This window comes from Anomalospiza imberbis, chromosome 4 (genome assembly GCF_031753505.1).
Source record: "Anomalospiza imberbis isolate Cuckoo-Finch-1a 21T00152 chromosome 4, ASM3175350v1, whole genome shotgun sequence".
NCBI lineage: Eukaryota > Metazoa > Chordata > Aves > Passeriformes > Viduidae > Anomalospiza > Anomalospiza imberbis.
Window position 1 is genome coordinate 31,304,430 of NC_089684.1, and position 21,238 is coordinate 31,325,667.

The 21,238-nt window shown below is 36.1% G+C and overlaps 1 protein-coding gene and 1 long non-coding RNA gene across 6 annotated transcripts in view; one reads left to right on the top strand and one right to left on the bottom strand.

The window, feature by feature from the left end:
• Positions 1-21,238, bottom strand: part of TTC29 (tetratricopeptide repeat domain 29) — a 112,791-nt gene that overhangs the window by 48,048 nt on the left and 43,505 nt on the right. For all 5 annotated transcript variants that reach the window (XM_068187803.1, XM_068187800.1, XM_068187801.1 and 2 more), the window contains 3 exons: positions 20,653-20,865; positions 17,934-18,019; positions 3,046-3,137 (listed from right to left, as the gene is read on the bottom strand). In XM_068187803.1, coding sequence (XP_068043904.1) covers positions 3,046-3,137; positions 17,934-18,019; positions 20,653-20,865 — 391 coding nt within the window. The remainder of the gene's footprint in view (positions 1-3,045; positions 3,138-17,933; positions 18,020-20,652; positions 20,866-21,238) is intronic.
• LOC137472555 (uncharacterized) lies at positions 9,858-16,531 on the top strand. The gene is made up of 3 exons (XR_010998268.1): positions 9,858-10,250; positions 11,975-12,113; positions 15,746-16,531. It is a non-coding gene; the product is annotated as an uncharacterized lncRNA (long non-coding RNA).

Below are 21,238 nucleotides of genomic sequence, written 5' to 3' on the forward strand. Positions count from 1 at the left end.
TCATGATCCCATAGAACAGTTACGATGACTTCAGCAGAAGAGATTACACATCTACAGCAACTCATTTTCCAGTTTCATGCTAAAACGCCCTATGAGATTTTTACCCCTATTAGACTTTTATGAAAATATGCACCTTTTATAGGATTGCTCATGTGATGGAATTGAATGCATAAATCATGTGTCCACAAGAAGTCATTACCATCTTGGACACTGGCAGAATAAGTCAAGAACATGATGCTATTATGTCAGATTCTTTCCCCTGGAAAATGACATGACTAAATGCACATGATAAAGATTTTCAGTTTCCCATAGTCTCTGGAAACATCTGCAGCAAAGATTTCACAAAATATTCCAAAGCCATAGACAGGTTCTGAGCCATTCAGGAGGGCTCAGGAACTTTCTCCAATCTGTCATGAGGAAATAAGTGCAAATTCTCACAGACATTATGGTTGTAATGCATTATTTTTGGGAAACAGTCATCTTCCAGTGAAGACGTTATCCATCAAATTTAAAATTATTTACACAAACCTAGCCTAGATCAGGTAAAAATACAAGTAAAGGAAAATCGAACAAGCTAAATATGGGGGTTCTGTCACCAGCAGTAATTATTGGTGCATTTATCCAAAGTGTTCTGTGTCCGGCTCTGGCATCCTCAGCACAGGATGGATATGGACCTGTTGGATGCAGAGGAGGCCACCAAGATGCTCAGAAGGCTGGAGCACCTCTGCTATGAAGACAGGCTGAGAGAGCTGGGGTTGTTCAGCCTGGGGAAGTTGCCAGGGAGACCTTACAGTATCTCATATGAGCTTATAATAAAGATGGGGACAAACTGTTGAGCAAATGCGGGGCCTGCTGCAAAAGGACAAGGGGCAAGGGCTCTAAACTGAAGGAGGGTCGATTTAGATTAGAAGTATGGAAGAAATGTTTTACAATGAGAGTGGCAAAACACTGGAACAGGTTGCCCAGAGAGGTGGTTGGTGCCCCATCCCTGGAAATATTCAAGGCCAGCCAGAATGGAGCTTTGAGCAACTTGATCTAGTTGAAGATGTCCCTACTCACTGCAGGTGGTGGACTAGCTGACCTGTGAAGATCCCTTCCAACCCAAACTATTTTATGATTCTATCATTCTATGATTCATAGGTGCCCAGACTTTTCCACATGTAAGTTTCTCAAACAACTGAAAGTTTGAGATCCATCATGACATTTTACAGGGTTGAACAGTTAATGCCTATCACATACCCAAAGCCCTTCAGAGCAGGTATATATGTAAGGTGTTTAATTCGGTAAATGCTCTCATGGCATAACTACCAGATGGGTTTTACAAAAAGTAAAACAACAGCCATTTTCCAGAGAAAGGGTTTATGGTTGTATCTTCACCAAGAAGACCCAACCTATTCTCTAATCTATTCTTCAATAGATTAAATCCCTGATCCTACCCATGAGATTGAACTACTCTTTCACCTAAATTAATCAGAATATTCCTCTTCCAGGAGAATTCCTTAAAAACTAAACTGAGGAGTCTTACTGCACTCAGTATCTGCTCCCACTGCTCCTCATCTCCTGTTTTCCTTCTTTTTCAAATTGCAACAACTGGATAGCAGTAGGATTGTCCATTCCTAGATAGTTCAAGAATGCTCCCAGAAGGTGTGGAATACAGATTTGATACAGAAGAAAATCACTAGCCACTCCATCTTTAAGCCTGCTTTTAAGAAAAGAATTGCATAGGCATGATCTTTCAGATGAAGGGTTTAGCTAACAAACTTCACAAAGATCTCAAAATCTGAAACTTCTGAGTAAATAAATGTATGTACCCTCATTTCAGAATGCCTAAATCACAGAAAGGAAATTAACATACATGGTTTACCAGGGATGTTCTCTTGACTATCTCAACCCAAGCCTCTACCCAGACTGCTGCTTTTTGAGAATACAAGGAGCTCATGAATGCTACTGGGAGCTCAGAAAACTGTGTACTCATTACAAAGCCACTCATTGTAACAACTGGTGCTTTAGCTACTAAATCTTTCTGGGTTAGGCTTTAAGAGAGTTTTAAAACTGGGACCTGGTATTCTTAGTCTATTTTGTGTCTTTTTGAATATCTTTTCCCGTGTCCTTATTTAGGATGCTCAGAATACATGTAGACATGAATTATGCACCAGAGAACTGAAGAAGACTGGTTGTGGCTGATCCCTACGTGCTTGGATAAGGCCAAGAGACAAGGGATCTGACTCAAAGAGGAGAATTTGCTCTGCACACTGAAATAAACCGGGTGACAAGACCCTCTCCATAAACAATTGCCAAGCTCTATCATGCATCATATGCACTGAGGTCTTCAAACATAGGATAAGTCAAGAATAAGCTACCACCTTCACTTTAATCTCTTTTTTCCCCTATCTCATATGACAATTTCATTAGGCAACTTTAAATCAAAATTATTTTTACCTAAACTAATTCACCTGGAGGAAGATTTTAATGCCAGATGCTGAAATAAAAATATTGAACACAAGCATCGCATTTGCAAGAAATTAGTACCTAGTTACACACGCACCAACCAGAAATGCCTCCACAGAAGAAGTGAGTGCAATAAATGGAAACTTACAGTTCAGAAAATATTACACTGAGACACCTACTGAAACTTGCTACATTCTTCCAGATTTTCTTTACTTCTTAACCTGGAAAATAGGATTCTATTTTCCAGTAAGGTAAGGTCCTCTACAAAAAAAAACCCCAAAAAAACAAAGAAAAAAAAAAAAACCAAACCAAAACAACAACAACAACAAAAAAAACCCCCAACACTTAAAAAGCCCTCAAAATGTGGAAGAAAAAGGACATGTTACAGTCTACAGGCAAAGAAAAACTAGAACCATACACTTTAAAAAATGTGTAACAGTTTAAAATAAGTTTTGATGAAAGGGTCACTTACTGCAAGAAGGGCACTGCTTAAAATTTAAGCAGTCAGTAATGGAAAGCGACAGACCTCTAACAATTTAAGTCTTTCACAGCTGAGTGAATCTGCACTGACAGTCAGACAAGGATGTGCTAACCTACCTTGCCAGGATCTTGGCTACAGCTGCATATGCTCTGCCCAGGCCATCAGAATCACAAAGAGTTGTGAAGATTTCTACAGAGGTATTCAAAACCTGTGAAACAGAAGATAAAAACAGTAAATACCCCAACAGGGATTTCCAGTTTTTCTTCCCCTCCTAATCTCTCTGCCCACACAGAACACAAAATTAAAGCTTTCCCACTTCTACAACTGTTCTCTACTTAGCCATGATGGCACTAGGGTTTTGATCATCATTTATAATTGTTTGAAACTACTCAGTAATTACAAATCAAAATGATGTAATTTGCAATTTTATCTCTGTATTTTGGCAACTTGCAGAAAACCAAAGAGGTACTCCCTGATTTGCAGTAGAACTTTCCTTATCCATGATTTAAAAGATTTTAAGAGCCTGTGCTTTTATGAATTGCTGATAATCAATAACTTAAGATGGTGTCCTTTGCATACATACTGTTTTAAAATGATATGCTGAAATACAACTAAGTATTATTTTTCTTTCTCTAATCTGTCACAATTTCTCTTAGTAAAATTCAGATGCCCCAAAACTGAATAAATTACAGGTTATACGTTTAATCTATGTTGGCTTAAAGCACTGTATATAATGCTGCTATTTTTCTGATTAATTATTCACACTTGAGAAGTTTGTTAATATTAGCTTGGAATCTATTATTATGAACCCTGCCACACTGAAGGCTTACAGCTGCTGCATAAAATCTTATGATTTTAATTTAATTTAACACTGACATCACCTGTATTGCAGAATTTCTCTTTTCATCCATTTATTTTTCAATGGCGATGACAGGAGAGTGCATATAAAATTAAATCTTATTCTTTCATCCCTCTTCTTTGTTGCTTGACCCAATCTATTACACACATGAGAAAACAGGAAATCTCCAAAGACTCTCTATGGAAATCCTTTTTGCACATTTCTAAGAAAGGAGTAGTGAATGTCATTTACCAGTTCTGAAGGAAGATGGGAGATGCCCAGGGACACATGACAATATCCTGCGTACCCCAGGATGCCTATTTATACTGAGGTAAAAAATGGGGCATTTTCTACTCAGAGTGCATCCCTGTCACTGGCAAAGTGCATGGTTCAGGAGAAGACAACCTGTGTGTGCTAATGTTGTGCGTGACACCATTTCCATTGCTGTTTCCACCATTAAGATTTCCCAGTTCTTGAAATAGTTTTACTACATGCATCAGCATCCCTGGACATGGCTCTTATTCTTTAGCTACACAAGCTCTGCGTGCACCAAAAGTAGCATTTATTAATGTGCACTGCCCTATTTATCATCCCTCAAGTACTTTCTTATCAGTACTGTTCTAATGTTGCATCCTATCCTTGCAGGTCACTGCCAATTGAGTTATCAATGTATTAGGTGTGACAGAAACAGTACAAAGGCACCTCAGTTAGAAAGTTGTCACATCAACTCAGAAGCCTCCCTAAACTGGATACATACATGATGTTGTCAGTGCCTGCAGTACATCCTTCTAATAATCCAGGATGATAGCAGAAACACACAGGTGTCTGAGAAATAATTCTTGGTATTGCATTTAACTCAGGGGACCTACAGCATTTGTTGTAATAATCGTGCCCATATTAGAAAACCTGCCATTAGAGTGTCAGGAGGTGTCACAAATGTTATGTGCTGGACTGAAATAGTTTCTACTTTAAACTGGCCTCTACAATATTAAACTTGGATACAGGGCCTGCAGTCATAACTATCTAGCACAGAAAGGTTACTTAGAAACCTAAGGCTTTGGCTACTGTACATTTTTTTTTTCTACTAAAGACATAAAAAAGCCTGAAAAGTACAGATAAACCCAAGGAAAAAATCATACAAAGCATAGCTGAAGTAAAAAGTTGGTTCATTGCATTGCTGCAACAGCTGCGAGAAAGAAGGAAGTAAATAAATAAAGCCCCTCATTCATATTGATGAAAAGTGCTCATTTTGGTCCCAGGTTACTACTTCTCTACACAAATCAGATATTTCATTCTAAATAATGAGGGAATTACATTAATTAAATCATCTCCATGAAAGGGAGGAAATCTTGATAAATTACCATAGAAAATGCACTCTTTATGTCTGTATTTCAAATTACTCCAGCTTCAGGTAACACATGGGGACACAGAAAGGGACACAGGGGCTTGATGGAAAGGAGCTGTGCACCCCTGGATGCCACAACTGCCCAGTATCCCTTAATATGAAAGAAGTGAAGAGGGTTCTCCTCTTCTGTGAGGTATGCCCAACCTTCAACACTCAGGAGAGAAACATTTCAGGCCAGAAACATTTCAGGATAGAAAAAGAGGAAAAGGTAGAACAAGTTAAAATGATGGTTAAACACATTAGCATTACAGGATTTCACCCAGAGTCTCTTAAAATTACAGCACATTTTAAATTTTTCATATAAAACAAGAAAATTATTATAAAGTTCACATGCTGGAAAATCAAGTGGAATCAACACAGTGATGCCTGCCAGAATCTGTAAAAAGCCTAAAACCAACAAATGAACATGAAAACTCTCCTGATTATTTTTATGAGATAGGAACAACCAATCCATCTAACCGGCTTCCTGTGGATACCACATAGGAAAAGACATGCATGTGGCAGAGAGTATTGAGTGGGCAGGGCTCTGCCAGTCATATATCAGTTCTCTGGGAAGTGGATAAATATAGGAAACACTGGTTACCATTTGGGAATTAATAGATTCCCAATGAAAAGTTTGCCTTTAGACAGAAGCATAGCCAGAAAATGATATTTTTTAAATATATATATACATATTGGCCATTCTGTGCAGGTGAAAATGACATCCAAGGAAGAAGTGGAATAATTAATAATTACTGTAGAAAAACCCCACACAAATGTGCAGTTTTACTGGATGGGAAAAATTCAGATAACAAAAGAAAATCCATCTTATTAAGGTAAGATGTTTCTGCTGCATTATTTTATAGCAAATATTGTGCTTGAAAATGTCATCTTGGTAATTTCCTTTGTAATTATTCATTAATTCATATATTCATTAATAAAAATATATAACAATGTGTAAATAGATATTGAATGGGACTATGTAAGAAACTATACTGGTAACTTATATTAAAACCAGTTTGGGTATTACCCACATTTAGCTATATTTCCTTTTTAAAAGTTAGACAAAGTTTCCAGATATTTAGAGTTACTGAAGGGGTAAATGTCTGGTTTTTTCCTTTATATTTTGTTTGTTTGTTTTTTAGAACAAGCCATGTACAAAAAGTTCTGAGGAAGGAAGCTGTTACAGTAGATTTATCTTGATCATGCTAGACTCCATTATAAAATTATAAAATTTCCACATTGTTTCAAAGACAGTTTGATACTCATAGCAACTAGTGGGAAAAGACTGTTGTATATGAGGTTGAACAGATTAGAATAATGTACAGTTCTTTCTACCTCTATATAAAAATGTAACCTAAGCTTAACAACAAAACAATTATAAAAACCACACTGATTCTGGTCACAGATTCGTTTTTGGATCAATGTGACTAAGCACATTGACTATCTCAAAATTTTTACTTCTGTGGGTTTGTGGAAACGCTAGCTTAAAAAATCCAAATAACATGAAAGTCAGAGTCCAATACAGAAATGAACAGTGGGGTTCAATCACTTTTCCTCCTTTGTGCAGGATGTGGGAAGGTAGAAGTTGAGGTTGGACTTCAACTTTGACTTCCACATAACAGACCACAGGATAGCTCCTGTGGGAGGATCCATTCACAAAATCAACTCTCTTTCAGTGTCTTTGTAAGTCTGTTGTGTCTACAGTTACAGTGTAAAAATAAATTATTAAGCGCTGCTTAAATCCACAAACTAGAGCCTGTTTGTGGTATGGCTCTCGCACTAGTTCTCTAGCTAGTGGTGTATTTCATATTAACCTGCTTTTCCAAGAAAAATTTTAGTGAGCTCTCAGGCCCAGATTTACTTCACAGTTATCTCGCCATTATGCCAGGCTGACCCTCCAGAGTTTATTCCATTAATATAAAACAGATAATATAAACATTACTATAAAACAGGAGCTCCTCCCCCAAGAACCCCCTCCATACAAAATCCCATCCTTTATTTTTTATTGTTGTCACACCTGTAATTCTTTTATATGTACACAAAAACATGCACACACACCCCATTAGCATACACAGGACTCAGACAAAAGCACAGAGACTCTGCTGAATACTGGTACATCTGGGGATAATGGACAAAAGAGAAAATATTTGAAAGTATGAATTTATGTTGAATAAAGAACATCTATCTGACTCAACACAAGATTAATGCTACTACCAGCATTTCACTGTTTTGGTAAAATACATTTCTCTGACAAGCACATGATGAGATAATACTGATTTATAATACTGTAACTTTAAAAAACACAAAAACATAGTTCTGCTTTCAGCTTTAGATTTGATATTGTTGCCAAACTTTATTGGAAATACATTTATTTTGATTTCTGCAAATCTAGCTGTGTTTAGCCATTTCACAGCTGGTGAGCAGGAAAGATGCTTCTGCCTCATTTACAGATCTTGAACATGAATCGGACAATCAACTGGACCATTAGTCAAAGAGATCAGTAGCTAATGATTCCTGACAGGCACTGCAGTGGCAGGCTAAGGCCCAGCCTGGCTAGCAGCATCTGACAGTATTTTTCTGAAGCCAACAATAGATGTTGGTAGACAGACAACACAGTAGAGTGAGACTACAGGACTTATACCACTTCGTACCTTTTAATACTTTCAGAAAAAAAACCACATTGTTCTGATGGCTACTAAATAATCACTTTGATATAGTCCAGTGAAAATAAGAGACAACAGAATTGTATGCATAGGCACTCTGCAGTTCAATGAGCTCTGACCGGTAGCTGCCGCAGAAATGCATATTTAAAAATTACAAAAAAGTGCAGTCTTTATTACCATAGCTTGAGTGGTTACACACTTGTGGCCATGTCGAGTAAGATAAGTTTCACAATACAAACTCAGATGTATTCTTATTTTTGCCAAAACACAGCGTGGGACAGGTTGGACGGCAAAAGAAAATGGTATTGTTCATGAAATGTGTTGATCACAATGTGCAGAGCTCATTGATCCCAGGAATATTACGCACCAGTATCAACTGAATGGCAGGTCACAGTATGTGCACAGTATGTGCAATGCTAAATGTGTTCAGGCATTGTGAGCATCCAGGGTAGAAGCTGCACATATTCCATCTGCATGCTCGCAGTTCAGGGATACAGAAACTGGGTGCCACACCCAGGAAAAGAGACAGCCCTCCTTGATTTGACTAAACTGTTACTTCTCCCTCTTTACTCATAACTAAAATTCACCAACTCAGTCCTGTGAATGTTAACTCCTTACCCTCAGCTATATCCACTTACACCGGCTATAGTCTTAGATAAATTACTAGAAATCCACAAATGCTGTCAATCTCCTTACAGAGACAGGAAGAATTCATCTGGAATTGGTCAAACTAGTCTGTTCCAGAACTCCTATTCCAGGGAGTTTATTTGGATAATGCATAAGGACACATCTTGGAGCAAGGGGGTCAGGGACAGGGGAGGGAAATAGAAGAATCTACCCAGAAGTCTGTCCAAGTCAAATGTCAAAGGGGAACACCCTTGCTGAAGACTTTCCAGAGCTAGGACATGGCTCCACTCTCCCTGTGGGTAACTAATCCAGATCACACTCCTCCTCCCCGTGATCTACTGGGCTATCAAGTGCAGTGTTTACCCTCATGCTCTACAAACACTCGGCAATACATGCTTCAGGTTACTTGTGTGTGCATCTGCTTGAAGGATTAAGGGAGGAAGATAAACATTTCACTCCTTCCTTAAGAGTCTATCAATATCAGACCTAAGGCTCTTTGCCTGTATCGAGTCTTGTCTGCTTCATATAATACTCAAGGCATGTACATTTTGCTTTGATTCTGAATGGATGATATGTAAATACAAGTAACTAATTGAAAAGGTTCCTTTCCCTAGAGCAATTTCAAACTTCTATTGGCTTCCACAAGGTCAGGAGTTCACCCTGTATGCTTCATTTTGCTGCACAGAAAGCTAAAAGAGATGAAATGTACAGATGGTTGAATAAAGGTTAATTTTTGTTTCTGCCTTACTGTCCTTAATTCTGGACTTCTGTACCACCAAAAATTATTTTAAGTCTGACTCTTTAAACAACAACTTTGCAGGAAGGAAGTAATAATTTTATTATTTCCTATACCTAATAAAGGGTTTTATTATTCATTCATATTTGAAAAAAATTCAAAAAGTCACCCAGGTCCTTCAGAGCAAAAAACTGTGCAAACATCAAATCCAAGTATTTTCATTCACTATTATTGTACAATTTGAAATATCCACTGCAAAAGACATTGCCCTAGTAAAGGTTACTGCAATCTATATTTAGGACAGGAATGTAATGTTTTCCAAGCCTGCCATTGTTGACATATTTCTTCAAAATAAAGCATGGCTTAACAGTCTGGACTGAAGAAGCTTCATCTGTTACCCTTTAACAGCAATATAAGAGGAAAAAACAGTTTATGTATCTTTTCCATCCTGACAGATGTGACAATAGCTGGAAACACTGTGCCTGCCAAGAGCTTTTATCAAGTATGTTATAACAACTAGTAATAAGTGTAAATAATAAATGGCTATGATCTTATGGGAAACAGTGGCAATACTAAACAATTTTTGGTGCTTGCTGATGGGAGTCTGCTAGTCCTGGAATTCCCTGGCTTCCCAGTAGAGTTTTGGCCTGACAATAAACAACAGTTTAATACTTTATCTAATCCCAGCCAGGAGGTAAGTTCAACAGCAAGCTTTTGCAGATGTTCACATCCAATAATCTATTCATAATTGATGAAACAGGGAGGTCAGATGTAATGGTTGCTACCATTCCAGCAACAAATAAATGGTTATTGACAAAACAAGGCAGTGTGGCGCTGAGTGCTGAGCAGTGACAAGCATGAAACAGTGCTGAGACAGAAGTAGTGATGTGAATATAGCCCTTCATCTTGAGAATTCCTCTATGTGATGTGTGGCATCAGGGCCACTCTGACACATAAGCAGATGGAGGTGACTTGTAAAGGAAAAGTGAGATTCTCCAAGTACATAAAAGACAAAGGCAGAGCAGGGGGAAGAAACAAGGAGAAAAGGGTGGACAGGACTGGAAATTGGGGTAAGTGCAATAATGTGAATTGTTAAGAAATGTTTTTGTATAGCAGGACTGTGATCCAGATGTCTGGATTGCTTTTATCAGATTGTTGTGTCTATATGAATGTACCTGGCTGTCAGATCACTGCAGCCTGCTAAGACAATAGTATCATAATATATATACCGGCATGCTTAAATGCCTATTACTTCTTAGACAAAGCACCTATAAATATTCTGCTTCATAGTTACTAATATCTTGAACAGGTATTTTTAACTACACAAGTTTTTCTAGATAAAAGCATGGAAGCAAGCAAACAAACAAACAAACAGTTAAATTTGCATAACAATGGTAAAAACTGCAGAGATAAACTAGGAAAGTATAAAATCAATTAAAATTAGATAATGTAGTGGGTACTTTTTTGCAAACTAATATAGAAGTTCAGGAAGGGATCTCATTCAGCTGAAAACCTTACATTCTTCAAGTTTTAACCATGTAATGCAGTAAAAGGATTAACAGACTGTCCTTATTGACTGAATAAAACTTGAGTCATTTAGATGCCAATAGACACTTGAGATCTTTTGCATCCATTTAAGTGCTAAAATATAGTATTTCTACAATGTTTGCTGTGTAATATACTAGTATGAAAAACAGCTGAATGAAATGGGGACCTTTACTGGTATATTCAGTCATAAAAAGATTTCAGACAGAAATATTTTAAATATTAATATTACTAAAATCATTTAAAGCACCAAGGAATGTGAAATCGATTTCTTTCAAAGTACAATTTATTTCACACTTTGCTACCAATTATTTTGATCAGCTCTGAAATAATACATAAGCTGAAAGCAAAACAGCAAAACAAATTGCTTCTACCAAGGAGGCACCAAGCTCTCAGTTTTACACAGACACGCCTCAGTGTTTTAACTTCTCAGGATATTTATCTATCAAATGATAAATTTTAAATTCTTCAAGATCTAATGCCTGAATCAAGACTTACTCTCCAATTTAGCCTTCGATGGTTCTGATCAAGCAAAGTTGTTAAGCATTTGTTAATACCTGAATATATGACTTGTCCCCGCAAAGTCACTGAGAATAACTGAACTGAAATTTAAACACATATTTAATAAGTGAATTGCTGTAGCTTGAACTGTACCAATTTGAGAAACTAATCTAATTTTAAAAGCCTTACTTTACAGATTTTTTTAATAATCTGTTCATTAGAATTAACTATACAATGGAAAACAAAACCTCCCAGATTAAGTACTGAAATTCCTGAACTTTTACAGTGTGGGTACGAATGTTTCCTTTCTCATAACACATTAAGAGTCTGACTTCTGTAAGTAGATTATCTAACAAAATTAGAAAATTTCTCTTGCAGTTCCTCAGCCATTTGCTACAGCCCTGGGTACAGAATGTGCAGTTTCACTAATGGAAGTGCACTAATGGGCTGGCAGTTCCTAAGATCTTGTATGTTACTGTTATTAGATAACAAACTATGGATTTAGACATGCTGTAGCTATACCTTTCCCTCAATTATGTACAGCATTTAGGTTCTGAGGTATAGCATACCTAAGCTAGAAATCCAATGTGGTAATGAAATAAGGGGAAATTTTACATTGGCAGGTGCTTAAAAAAAAAAAAAGGAAAAATGGAGAACAAGAAGAAAAAAAAAAAGAAGCATATTTTATTACTTACTGGAGTTTCAGAAATCTCAGTCAGGACAAGCTAACTGTAACCTTCTTTCCCAGAAGCAGACCCTGTCTAGCTGTGTCCCCAGTCTGGCTGCCAGCCTGCCTGGGAAAGCACAAGAGCCACCTGCACTGGGCACAGCAGCAGAGAGCACACAGAGGCTGTTCCATCCCAGCTCCCAGCAGCAACACCAAAAAGGTGAGACCTGAGCTGAGGCTCCATGACTACTGCCAAGTGCTCTGCCCGCCATGCCTTGTGAAAACCAGATATAAAGACATTCCTATTCTCTAGTAGAGCAGTTTAAGGAATTTTTATGGCTTTGTCCTCAACTTTTCAAGATATTAGAGCTGAGCAAACCGCCAGTAAGGGCAGTTTGCTTTTTTTGAGTTCAAGCATAACAGTTAGGAACAATTTCTCATAAATAATTCAGAGTTATACAAACAATTCTCTTGATCATAGAATCTCTATTACAATGTAAATATACTCTAACTAGTGTTGCACTGCACTCCCCTCCTGTTCTTTTCCATACTCATACAGAAAGTGTGTCTAAGTGTCTGCATGTGTGTAAGACAATAATAAAATAATAAATAAATAAATAATGATAAAATATTACAATCTATAATTTTGAAGTAGAGTCAAAATATTACCAAAAAAAGATTTTGAAGTTTGGGACACCACATTTGATATGTTAAATAGCAGAACTTCTAAATGCAAGATGTTTAATATATATATTTTAAGTAAGGCTACATAATCGTATAAATATATATAAATGAAGAAACTTTCATACGTTTCAGAAGTAGAAATAAACAAAACAATGTCATCCAGGCATAGCCCTATTTAAAACTGAGGTTTTAAACTTTTTGTCACCAACTTGTATTCAGATTTTTGAGAACACCACTGGTCAGACAATTCTAACATTCCAAAAAGATTTATCTAATGGATTGAGCACTCAACCTTTCAACTCACTGCAACAGTCCTACTCCTCTGGGGTGTATGAATGAATAAATTGAAAGCTTCAATGGATGAGATGGAAATCCAGCCATTCATGGTGTTTTGGTAGCTGTTCTTATGGGACATGAGACTCCTGAAGAGTAGGGTCAATATCAACAATTTGCTAGAACATTCATTGTTTCTGTGGGAAAACATGGAATTGTTATTTTTCTTATCATCAGGTAATAGATTTTTTAATGTATTTAATACTTTTTGTTTCTTCTGCTCTATAATTTTTGTATAACTAGACCACTTAAATCTGCAGCAGGACTGCATTTAAGAGTGTTTTCTTACAGAGGATGTTCTTGTGGCACATTTATCTTGACAAAAATCCACACTACTGAAGGGAGTTTTTGTCCTGCCATTAACCGAGCAAAATGCAATCTGAACCATAGACTGAGAAGGAAAATGACACCATGTTTCAAGGCAGTTGTAGTGGACACCATAACACCAAGGTGCAAAACTGTGTGGTCTACAGAAAAGTATTGAAGGAAAGTAGCATTGCTGCTTCTCATAATCAGAACCCTTTTCCCTGCAGGTTTTCAAGAAAATGGTTAATATAGGAAAAATCTTATTTACCTTAAACCAACAAAAGAACTCCTTCCTTCACTAAGAGACCATTAACTTTCATGTCCAAATAAAAAGTTAGAACTGTCCTTCACTTTAAGAATTAAGTGCAAAATTAACAATAAAAAAATTAGTTGAATGATCAGACATTAATCTCTTTCCTGAAGTTCTAGGTCTTCTTTAGTATTGTCAACACAAATAATTTTTAATTTCTTAATTCCCTCAGCATTTGAGTCAGTATATTTTGTCAGGACAAAGTTCACTCCCAATATTAATCCTCTCACATAATTTTGTTTGTATTATCTTCACCAGTGTCTAGCAGCAGTGAGACCCTTCAGGAACATGAAATTTAACCAGTTTCAAAATTGGGCCACTCCTTTCTTTGTACATAATCTATTGTCAGAGTCAAGATCAATCAGAAGTGCCTACCTTCTAAGAAGGCTCAAAGTTTTGGGGTTTTATTCCTCAGATATGAAAACCACTAAATTCCTATAAGAATACAGTTTTAAAAACAGTTTAAAAATCACTTCAATGAAAGTGGAGCCTCTAGGAATGATGAGACTTCTTCTTAAACTGGTATACTACCATGTTTTTCCAAGCATGTGATGCCATTTGCTAAGCTGAAAATGTTACAATTCATTACTAATGGCTAAAGATTACTTAGCCATTAATAAAGGACAATATATCTGATTTAAAAGAAGGAATTTTGAAATAATTTCCACTGAAGAGTATCTTTGGATGTGCATTGTGAGTCCCATTGGAGAGGGTTTTTTTTGGAGGTAACAGTAATGAAAGCTTAAACACAAACTCAGTGGTCTATTCAGACACCACTGACTTGAAGTTCAGCCTTCTAACTTCATATGCTCATTCTTCTTAACAACCTTACTCAATATTTGAGAGAAAAGAGAATAGCACTCACTCTACCTTTTGGAATACTTTAACTTGCTAAGATTCTCCTTGATTTACCAAACCCACCCATCCATCCATCCATATGGGCACAATCCATACAATGAGACATAGCAGATGTAATTAGATAAAATATACTGTACATACCAAATTCAGAATATTAGTACTTCACTCATATTCTCCCCAGCTGCATAAGAAGAGACAAAATTCCCAGTTGTTTTGACACAGACTTTTCCAGAAATTAAGTTTATGGCCATCAATCACCACTGATTGCTGTAACAGGGTCATTTTGAACGTGAAGATGTCTTTGCAAGTTCATAAATTTTTGTGATAATTTTATGCCTGTGGCTTGTGTATCGTAATTCTGACAATTCATGCAGACAGCATTATGTCATAAATTACCACATTTAGTTTGGCATGAGTCTCAGTACTCATGAACACTGCCTCTATTGTTTAAATGTGTAACATATCTGAAGCACAGGATTCAGTATCCAAAATAGAGGAACACTTAGGAAAAACCCTAACAGGAGGTTTGGACTGGATTTTTCTTAATGATTTGGGATGCAACTGTAATTGAAAGAGAAAATATCCACTATATACTATACTTCAAAGAATTCTTGAAAGCTCAGTCTAAGGAAAAAAAAAACCACATCAAGCATTAGATTGTAATACCTTATGCAAGATTTCTAATGGCACAGAAATATTTCACTTAATACTCTGCTTGCATAACGAGTCTGAGGACAAAACAAGTAACTTGTACTTTAAAATGAGCCTAGATGGAGAACTCTCCATGAGAAAATCAATAATGTTTAAGATGAAATCTATATAATGCAAACTATTAATATTTTGTTGTAAAACCATTAGGCTTGATTATAAAATCAGAAACCAGACGATATGAAAAATATTATGAACATACCCCACTGTTATTGAATGTAATTAGTTCTCAGGCTTTTAAACTTGCACACACTTATATTTTTACATCTGAGTAGCTTCACTGAAATCAATCATATATATCAAATCAAATTAAACTTATTTATACAGATTATACACCAAATCAAATCATGTTAAACACCAAGTCCCTAGCAAATAAAAAATTCTCTAACAAAACCAGCCCATTTGATACAAAGTGACTGCATTTTTTTATAGAATAGGCTGCAGCTTAATCATTTAAGTCTTTAATTACTGCATCAGATAATGACTATTTTGAACATATGCTTCTCTGCCCTGCTAGAAGACATGAATGAGAGAGAAACAAGTTCATATGCATGATCCTGTGTGTGCATGTTGGGGGAGGGAGGCTAAACAGCAAAAGGAACCAAGTGGCAACAATTGGAGGAAATGGTGCCTGTAACAGCTGCTCCTTTCAGATTCCCCTAGAAGGAGACTGCCTGAGGTGGACCATGGCACAAAGGGATAAAGAAGATGAAAACTGATGCAAAGCAGGGAAATAACTGCTGAGACCCCTGAGTCTACATCCGAATAGTCCCAAGCTGTGTGGCAAGACCTCTTTAGCATGCTACAGAAGCTGGTGATGAACTACACATTACCATGAGGCAAACTGGCTTCTAGCAGTATTGTCAGCATGTTATGTGTAATGATAACCAGTGGGCCCCTGGGAACAGGAGGCAATGATTTCATCTCCGTAAGCATCTGAGCTCCCCTTGGATACAGAGACCATTAAACTGAGAACAGAAGGGGAAATTTTAGGCAATGATTTCCAACTAGAGAGTGAAGACAACTTCTGCTCAACAGTACTTTCAACCATGGATATTTTAGTGCTGTCTATATTGTTCACTGCAAAGGACAAAAGGAGCTAAAACTGTACCCCTTTTTCTTCATCCCAGAGAACACAGTGTATTTTTTGAACAAAAGTACTTTAAAAGATTTTCATGTAATATTATTGGCAATGCCATTATATTAGAAAATGCCACTGTATTATTACCACTAAAAAGTATTGGTATTTCCATTACTGTTAAAATAACATTTTATACTTTTAACATAATATATAACTTGTTTTTGTACTACAGAGACCTTCTTGCCCTTGCACATTGCTTTCCTTAACTGTCAGGCGTTTTTGTAGGACTGAAAACATTAGGTACTACCTATTGGTTACATATTTTAAATGAGTAGCAGTACATTAAAAAATTCAGGGTTTCAGACTAATATTTTTGACATTTTCAAGGGTAGTTTGATCCTTTATATATTCTGGAGAAATTAAGATGCAGGCTTCTCCATTTAGCATGTTTGTTTATCTTGCTGCTCTTCAGAATTCACACAGTATATTATGTATATTATGTGTAATGAAAAGTTAAATTAAGTTTCTGAGAGTCTGAGAAAAGTTGCTCAGGTAAGAATGCCAGCATACTTATCAGGCAAAAAACAATTGCAGATAAACTGAAGTACAAAAAATTCTGGTCTAATCTATCACACTGCCTTCTTGTAAAAGATCAAATATCATATTCTCATTGCTGTTGTAACTATTAGATACAATTTTATAAAAGTATTTGGAGCTTTTTAGTTTTGAAATATTTTTACATTCAGTTACAGGTTTAACTGCAATTCACTGAGAACAGACTCCCCCTTTCCAGCATTCAATTGATTTATGCAGAAGGTAGGACTTTTAGCACTGAAGAATAATGTATAAATGTGGTCAATAACTTCTAAAAAAATCGTAACAAAAATGAAATCAGACAGAAATCTAGAACACCTCCTGCACTGCAAGAGCCAAGCAAGTAATGTTGATACACATGCTGAATTAATTCCGGGACTTCTATTGGTCTGCTTCTGAGAAAAACAAACAAAACAAAAACCATCACAACAAATACCCACAATGAATGACCTCTATAAAACAAGTTCATTAATAGAATACTGAGTCATTCTGCAGTTACAAGAATAAACAGAAAGAGAAATTAATTGCAATAATCATGAACAAAATATTCAAATTTATTTTCCACAGAACATTTCTAAGAGGATCATGAAGGACTGTGACTGATGACTGGCACAAAAGAATCAAGTCGCTGCTTATCTACCTATGAGGAAGCAGGAAACCCTCCTTCTAGATTAGAATTCCACATGCAGAGCTCCCACTGTCTTAGAATTACTAAGGCTCAAGGGAAACATCAGAAGAGGAGTTTGAACTCAAGTATCCACAGCAGGAATTGCATCAGCATTACAGCTTTTCAAAAGCAATTAATATTTCTTCTAAATTACTGATGTTTTAACAATCTCAGTGTGTGAACCGATATATTTTTCATTGTTTCTCACAAATACACTGTATCAAACTAATTTGCAAAACTGGTGATTTAAAAACCTAAATAAATAGAGACTGTTTGATATTCACATATATACAAGAAAAGGAAGGCTAGTCACATATAACCTGAACTGTCAATTTATACTATTTCTACAGATCCAAGCAGGAAAACCTGGACTCAATGAGTTCTGGAATTTATTGTAACCACAAATACTTGAGCCACATGGATCCCTGCCTACAAAACTAGATAAAGTTATGAAAGGTCCATGAGCCAAGTATCTCCAAGTCTCAAAGAATAAACTTACTGCTAATGCTGTCTCATGTTCTCCAGAAAAATGATATGCTAGACTTAAGCAATAGGCTGCTTCTCCGTGCATCTTTGTATCACCTCCTAAAGGAAGGGTAAAAGGTAGAGTTACCAGCAGGATCTGAACAAAGAGACATTGGTATAGACAGTTCTTGCAGGTTCTTAAATAAGATACAAATGTTAAAATACTGCAGTAAATTTTTCCCTTTCCTTACCCCCACCATGTAGCTCTTTCTGAAAACATACAGTAGTAATTAAAAATAAAGTCTATGGAGTTCACCAAGGAAGTTCAGCAAAGTCAGAGAAAATATCTTCCAGTAATAAAGTACAATCAAGTTAACATGTGCAAGGTTCTCTGACATTAATTGTTTAATCATGGTCCTAGTGTCTTCACAATAGAAAATTATACTAGTCTCTCTATATATACTCAATATAAAATAAAAGTAGGTATAAATAGGTAATAAACCTTACTATATAAACACAAAATGTATCTCAACCCACACATTTTGCTAATGTGAATCTTGGGGAAAAACCAAAAGAGAACCACCAGTTGACTACTTTGACCTTTCTTATTTTCCTGTCTGTTTTACTAGCTACTGTAGGGTAAAATAGCTAAAAAAATGGATAACTTATACTTGCAAGCAGTACTTAAAGAAAATTCTGGACAGGCTGTTGCTGAGGTGCATCCCACCTTTCCATGCCAGGTTTTATTTCACTGATACTAGTCTAACAAACACTGCTTGCTGGCTCTTTTGCATGGCTCCTTCAAGAGAAAAGAATCTATTTGATACTAAAATAAATATAAACTAATTATGTAGTTCCTAAATTATCACATTATATTCAAAAATTTCCCTCCAGAACATGAGTAGCCATAAAAAACCTGTAGATGAAATTATATTAAAAATAGCCAAAAATCCAATTTTTCTGTTGCTCAATATTCATCTGCTCCAGCACAATAAATAGTGAAAAATCAACCTGAAGAATAAATACATATCAAGGTATTTTGCAAAATGCATAAATAAATACAGTTGCAATGAAAAGGGAGATTGTCTGCTTACAGTTGTAGAATTTTCTGTCCAAACACACAGAAGCCTACACCTAGTTCTGAAACTCTCTGAATGATAATTGGTAAGGCCATAGCAGTGCTCTATCTATAATATGTTATTCACAATTATTAAAAGCCTGTAACTCAAAAACCTAATGGTCTTTTTTAATATTCAATATCCCTTAAAAGGCATAATAAGAGAAAAGGATACAGAAATACAGTTTCACAGAAGAATAGTAAGTTAAAAGTTGCTAGGGACTTAAAGAACCCTCTTCCTTGCTTAAGAGGGTTTGACAGTCTGAAGCAGGTAATTTCTAATCCTAATTCCTAAAGTGTATAAACACATATGATGGTCCAGAAGGACAGAATGGACATTACAGATAACATCCAGTAGCCAGTATGGCTCTGGAATGAGGACTAGAGAACTCCTCAGAAAGAAGTTCCTAAAGCTTAAATTTAAAGAGAACAACATCTCATATATTGTGCATAGTGATATGTGCTACATGCCTCAGGAAGCTGTAAAAGTGATTGATTTGAAATTTGAAAAAAGGGAACCAGAACACCTGCCTGGTCAAAATAAATTTTGGAAAGACATAAGATCCATTTTGACAATCACTTAATATCCAGCAGTTTCCACTAGCATTAAGAAGACATTCATATGTAATTTCACAGCAGTCCTTCTAGTTACTACACCTAATATTAAGAGTTTAACTGTAGCTGTAATTTAAGCATATATTATAGACAATTGCTGTAGAAAACACTACAAGCTTGTATTATGACCTATATAGTCACAATGTTATTTGCTGCAGAACTTACTTTTAAATTTGGAAAATATTTTCATTTTTTGCCATTTTTGACAGTTTATCTATTCCAATTACTAGTCAAAGACTGGGTCACAGATTAAATGCTTGGCATACATTATTAAATTTAAAAAAACCCTAATGCATCTGCTGATAAATATTGAATTAATATGTATTTAAACAAAAACCTTCTTCATTGTGAGGGTGTTTGAACAGTGGTAAATCTTTCCAGAGTGATTATGGTGGCTCTACTTGTGGAAATACTAAAACCTGACCGGATGTAGCCTGAGCAGCCTACTCAGGACAACCTTATGAGTTCCAGAGGTTTCTCTTCCTACCTCTGCTGCTCTGTGATTCTATAATTTTTTACTTTAGATTTAAAAGTATTCATGTATATTTAGGTAGAAAATTTTTGTTTGCTTATGATAAAAACCTGGGTTTTTTAAAGTATAAAGTGACTATGTAGAGTGAAAAGGTAACATTTCCAGCAGATATCAGTTAAAAACTCCCAAATCAACAGTGACTAGCCAATCAAAATCAATGACCTCAGCTTCCATCAGTGACTTCCCTTTCTGATTATGGGTTTACAGTTTTGTATTGTTGTTCCCACAAGGTTGTCGAGGTTTTTTTGGAGATACAGCTTTGAGGAACCTAAAAGTTTCTTTGTAGTCAGCAAGAAGGTATTTCTGTTTCACTGAGATCTGCAAGTGTTATTGATAACATAGTGAAATTGATAGCATTTGTCTTTGAGTTTCATAGGAAATAATCACCCATTCAAACCCCTGACACTTTCTACTTTTCTCTTGGGAAAATCATAGCCCATGATCAAAATCATTGAATGAAGGAATGGGAAAGTATTGTTTTCCACCTACCTTCTTTTGCCATCTTCAAAGCTTTTATTAGCATTTTGATGGCCTCTTGGTGTTCTTTATTTTCCAGGATTTTGTCTGCTAGCAAGGTATAAATTCTCCAGAGATGCTGGCATGCCAGTGAAGTGTAAGTGCGGCCTGTCTCATCCTTCCAGGATGAGCCCTCTGTTAGCTGATAAAATGTTTCAAAATGCTCAGCAGCTTCCGTGACATGACCTGAAAAACGTCATTCATAATTAAAATCAGTGCATCATCAAAAATTGTTAAAGTTTGTAGCCTATAATAATTTTATCATTATAAGTAAGTTGCAGCCAAACATTCCACAGATTTTTCAAGACTCTTCAATACACAATCCACAGATCACTGGAAAATATGGTCAAATTTCACAGTACCAGTCATGTTCTTATTTAAATTTATCACATTTTTAATTAGCTTTCCTTTGTAAATTTCCAATGTTAAAGGGATGCAAAGTCAGGATCTTCTAGAAAATAAATTTGTCGCCCTGATTTCTTAGGATTTTCTAAAGCCTTCTGAATTTACATTCTTGTAGAGAACTTTCTCATGCAACTTTCTGTAAACAACCTATTGT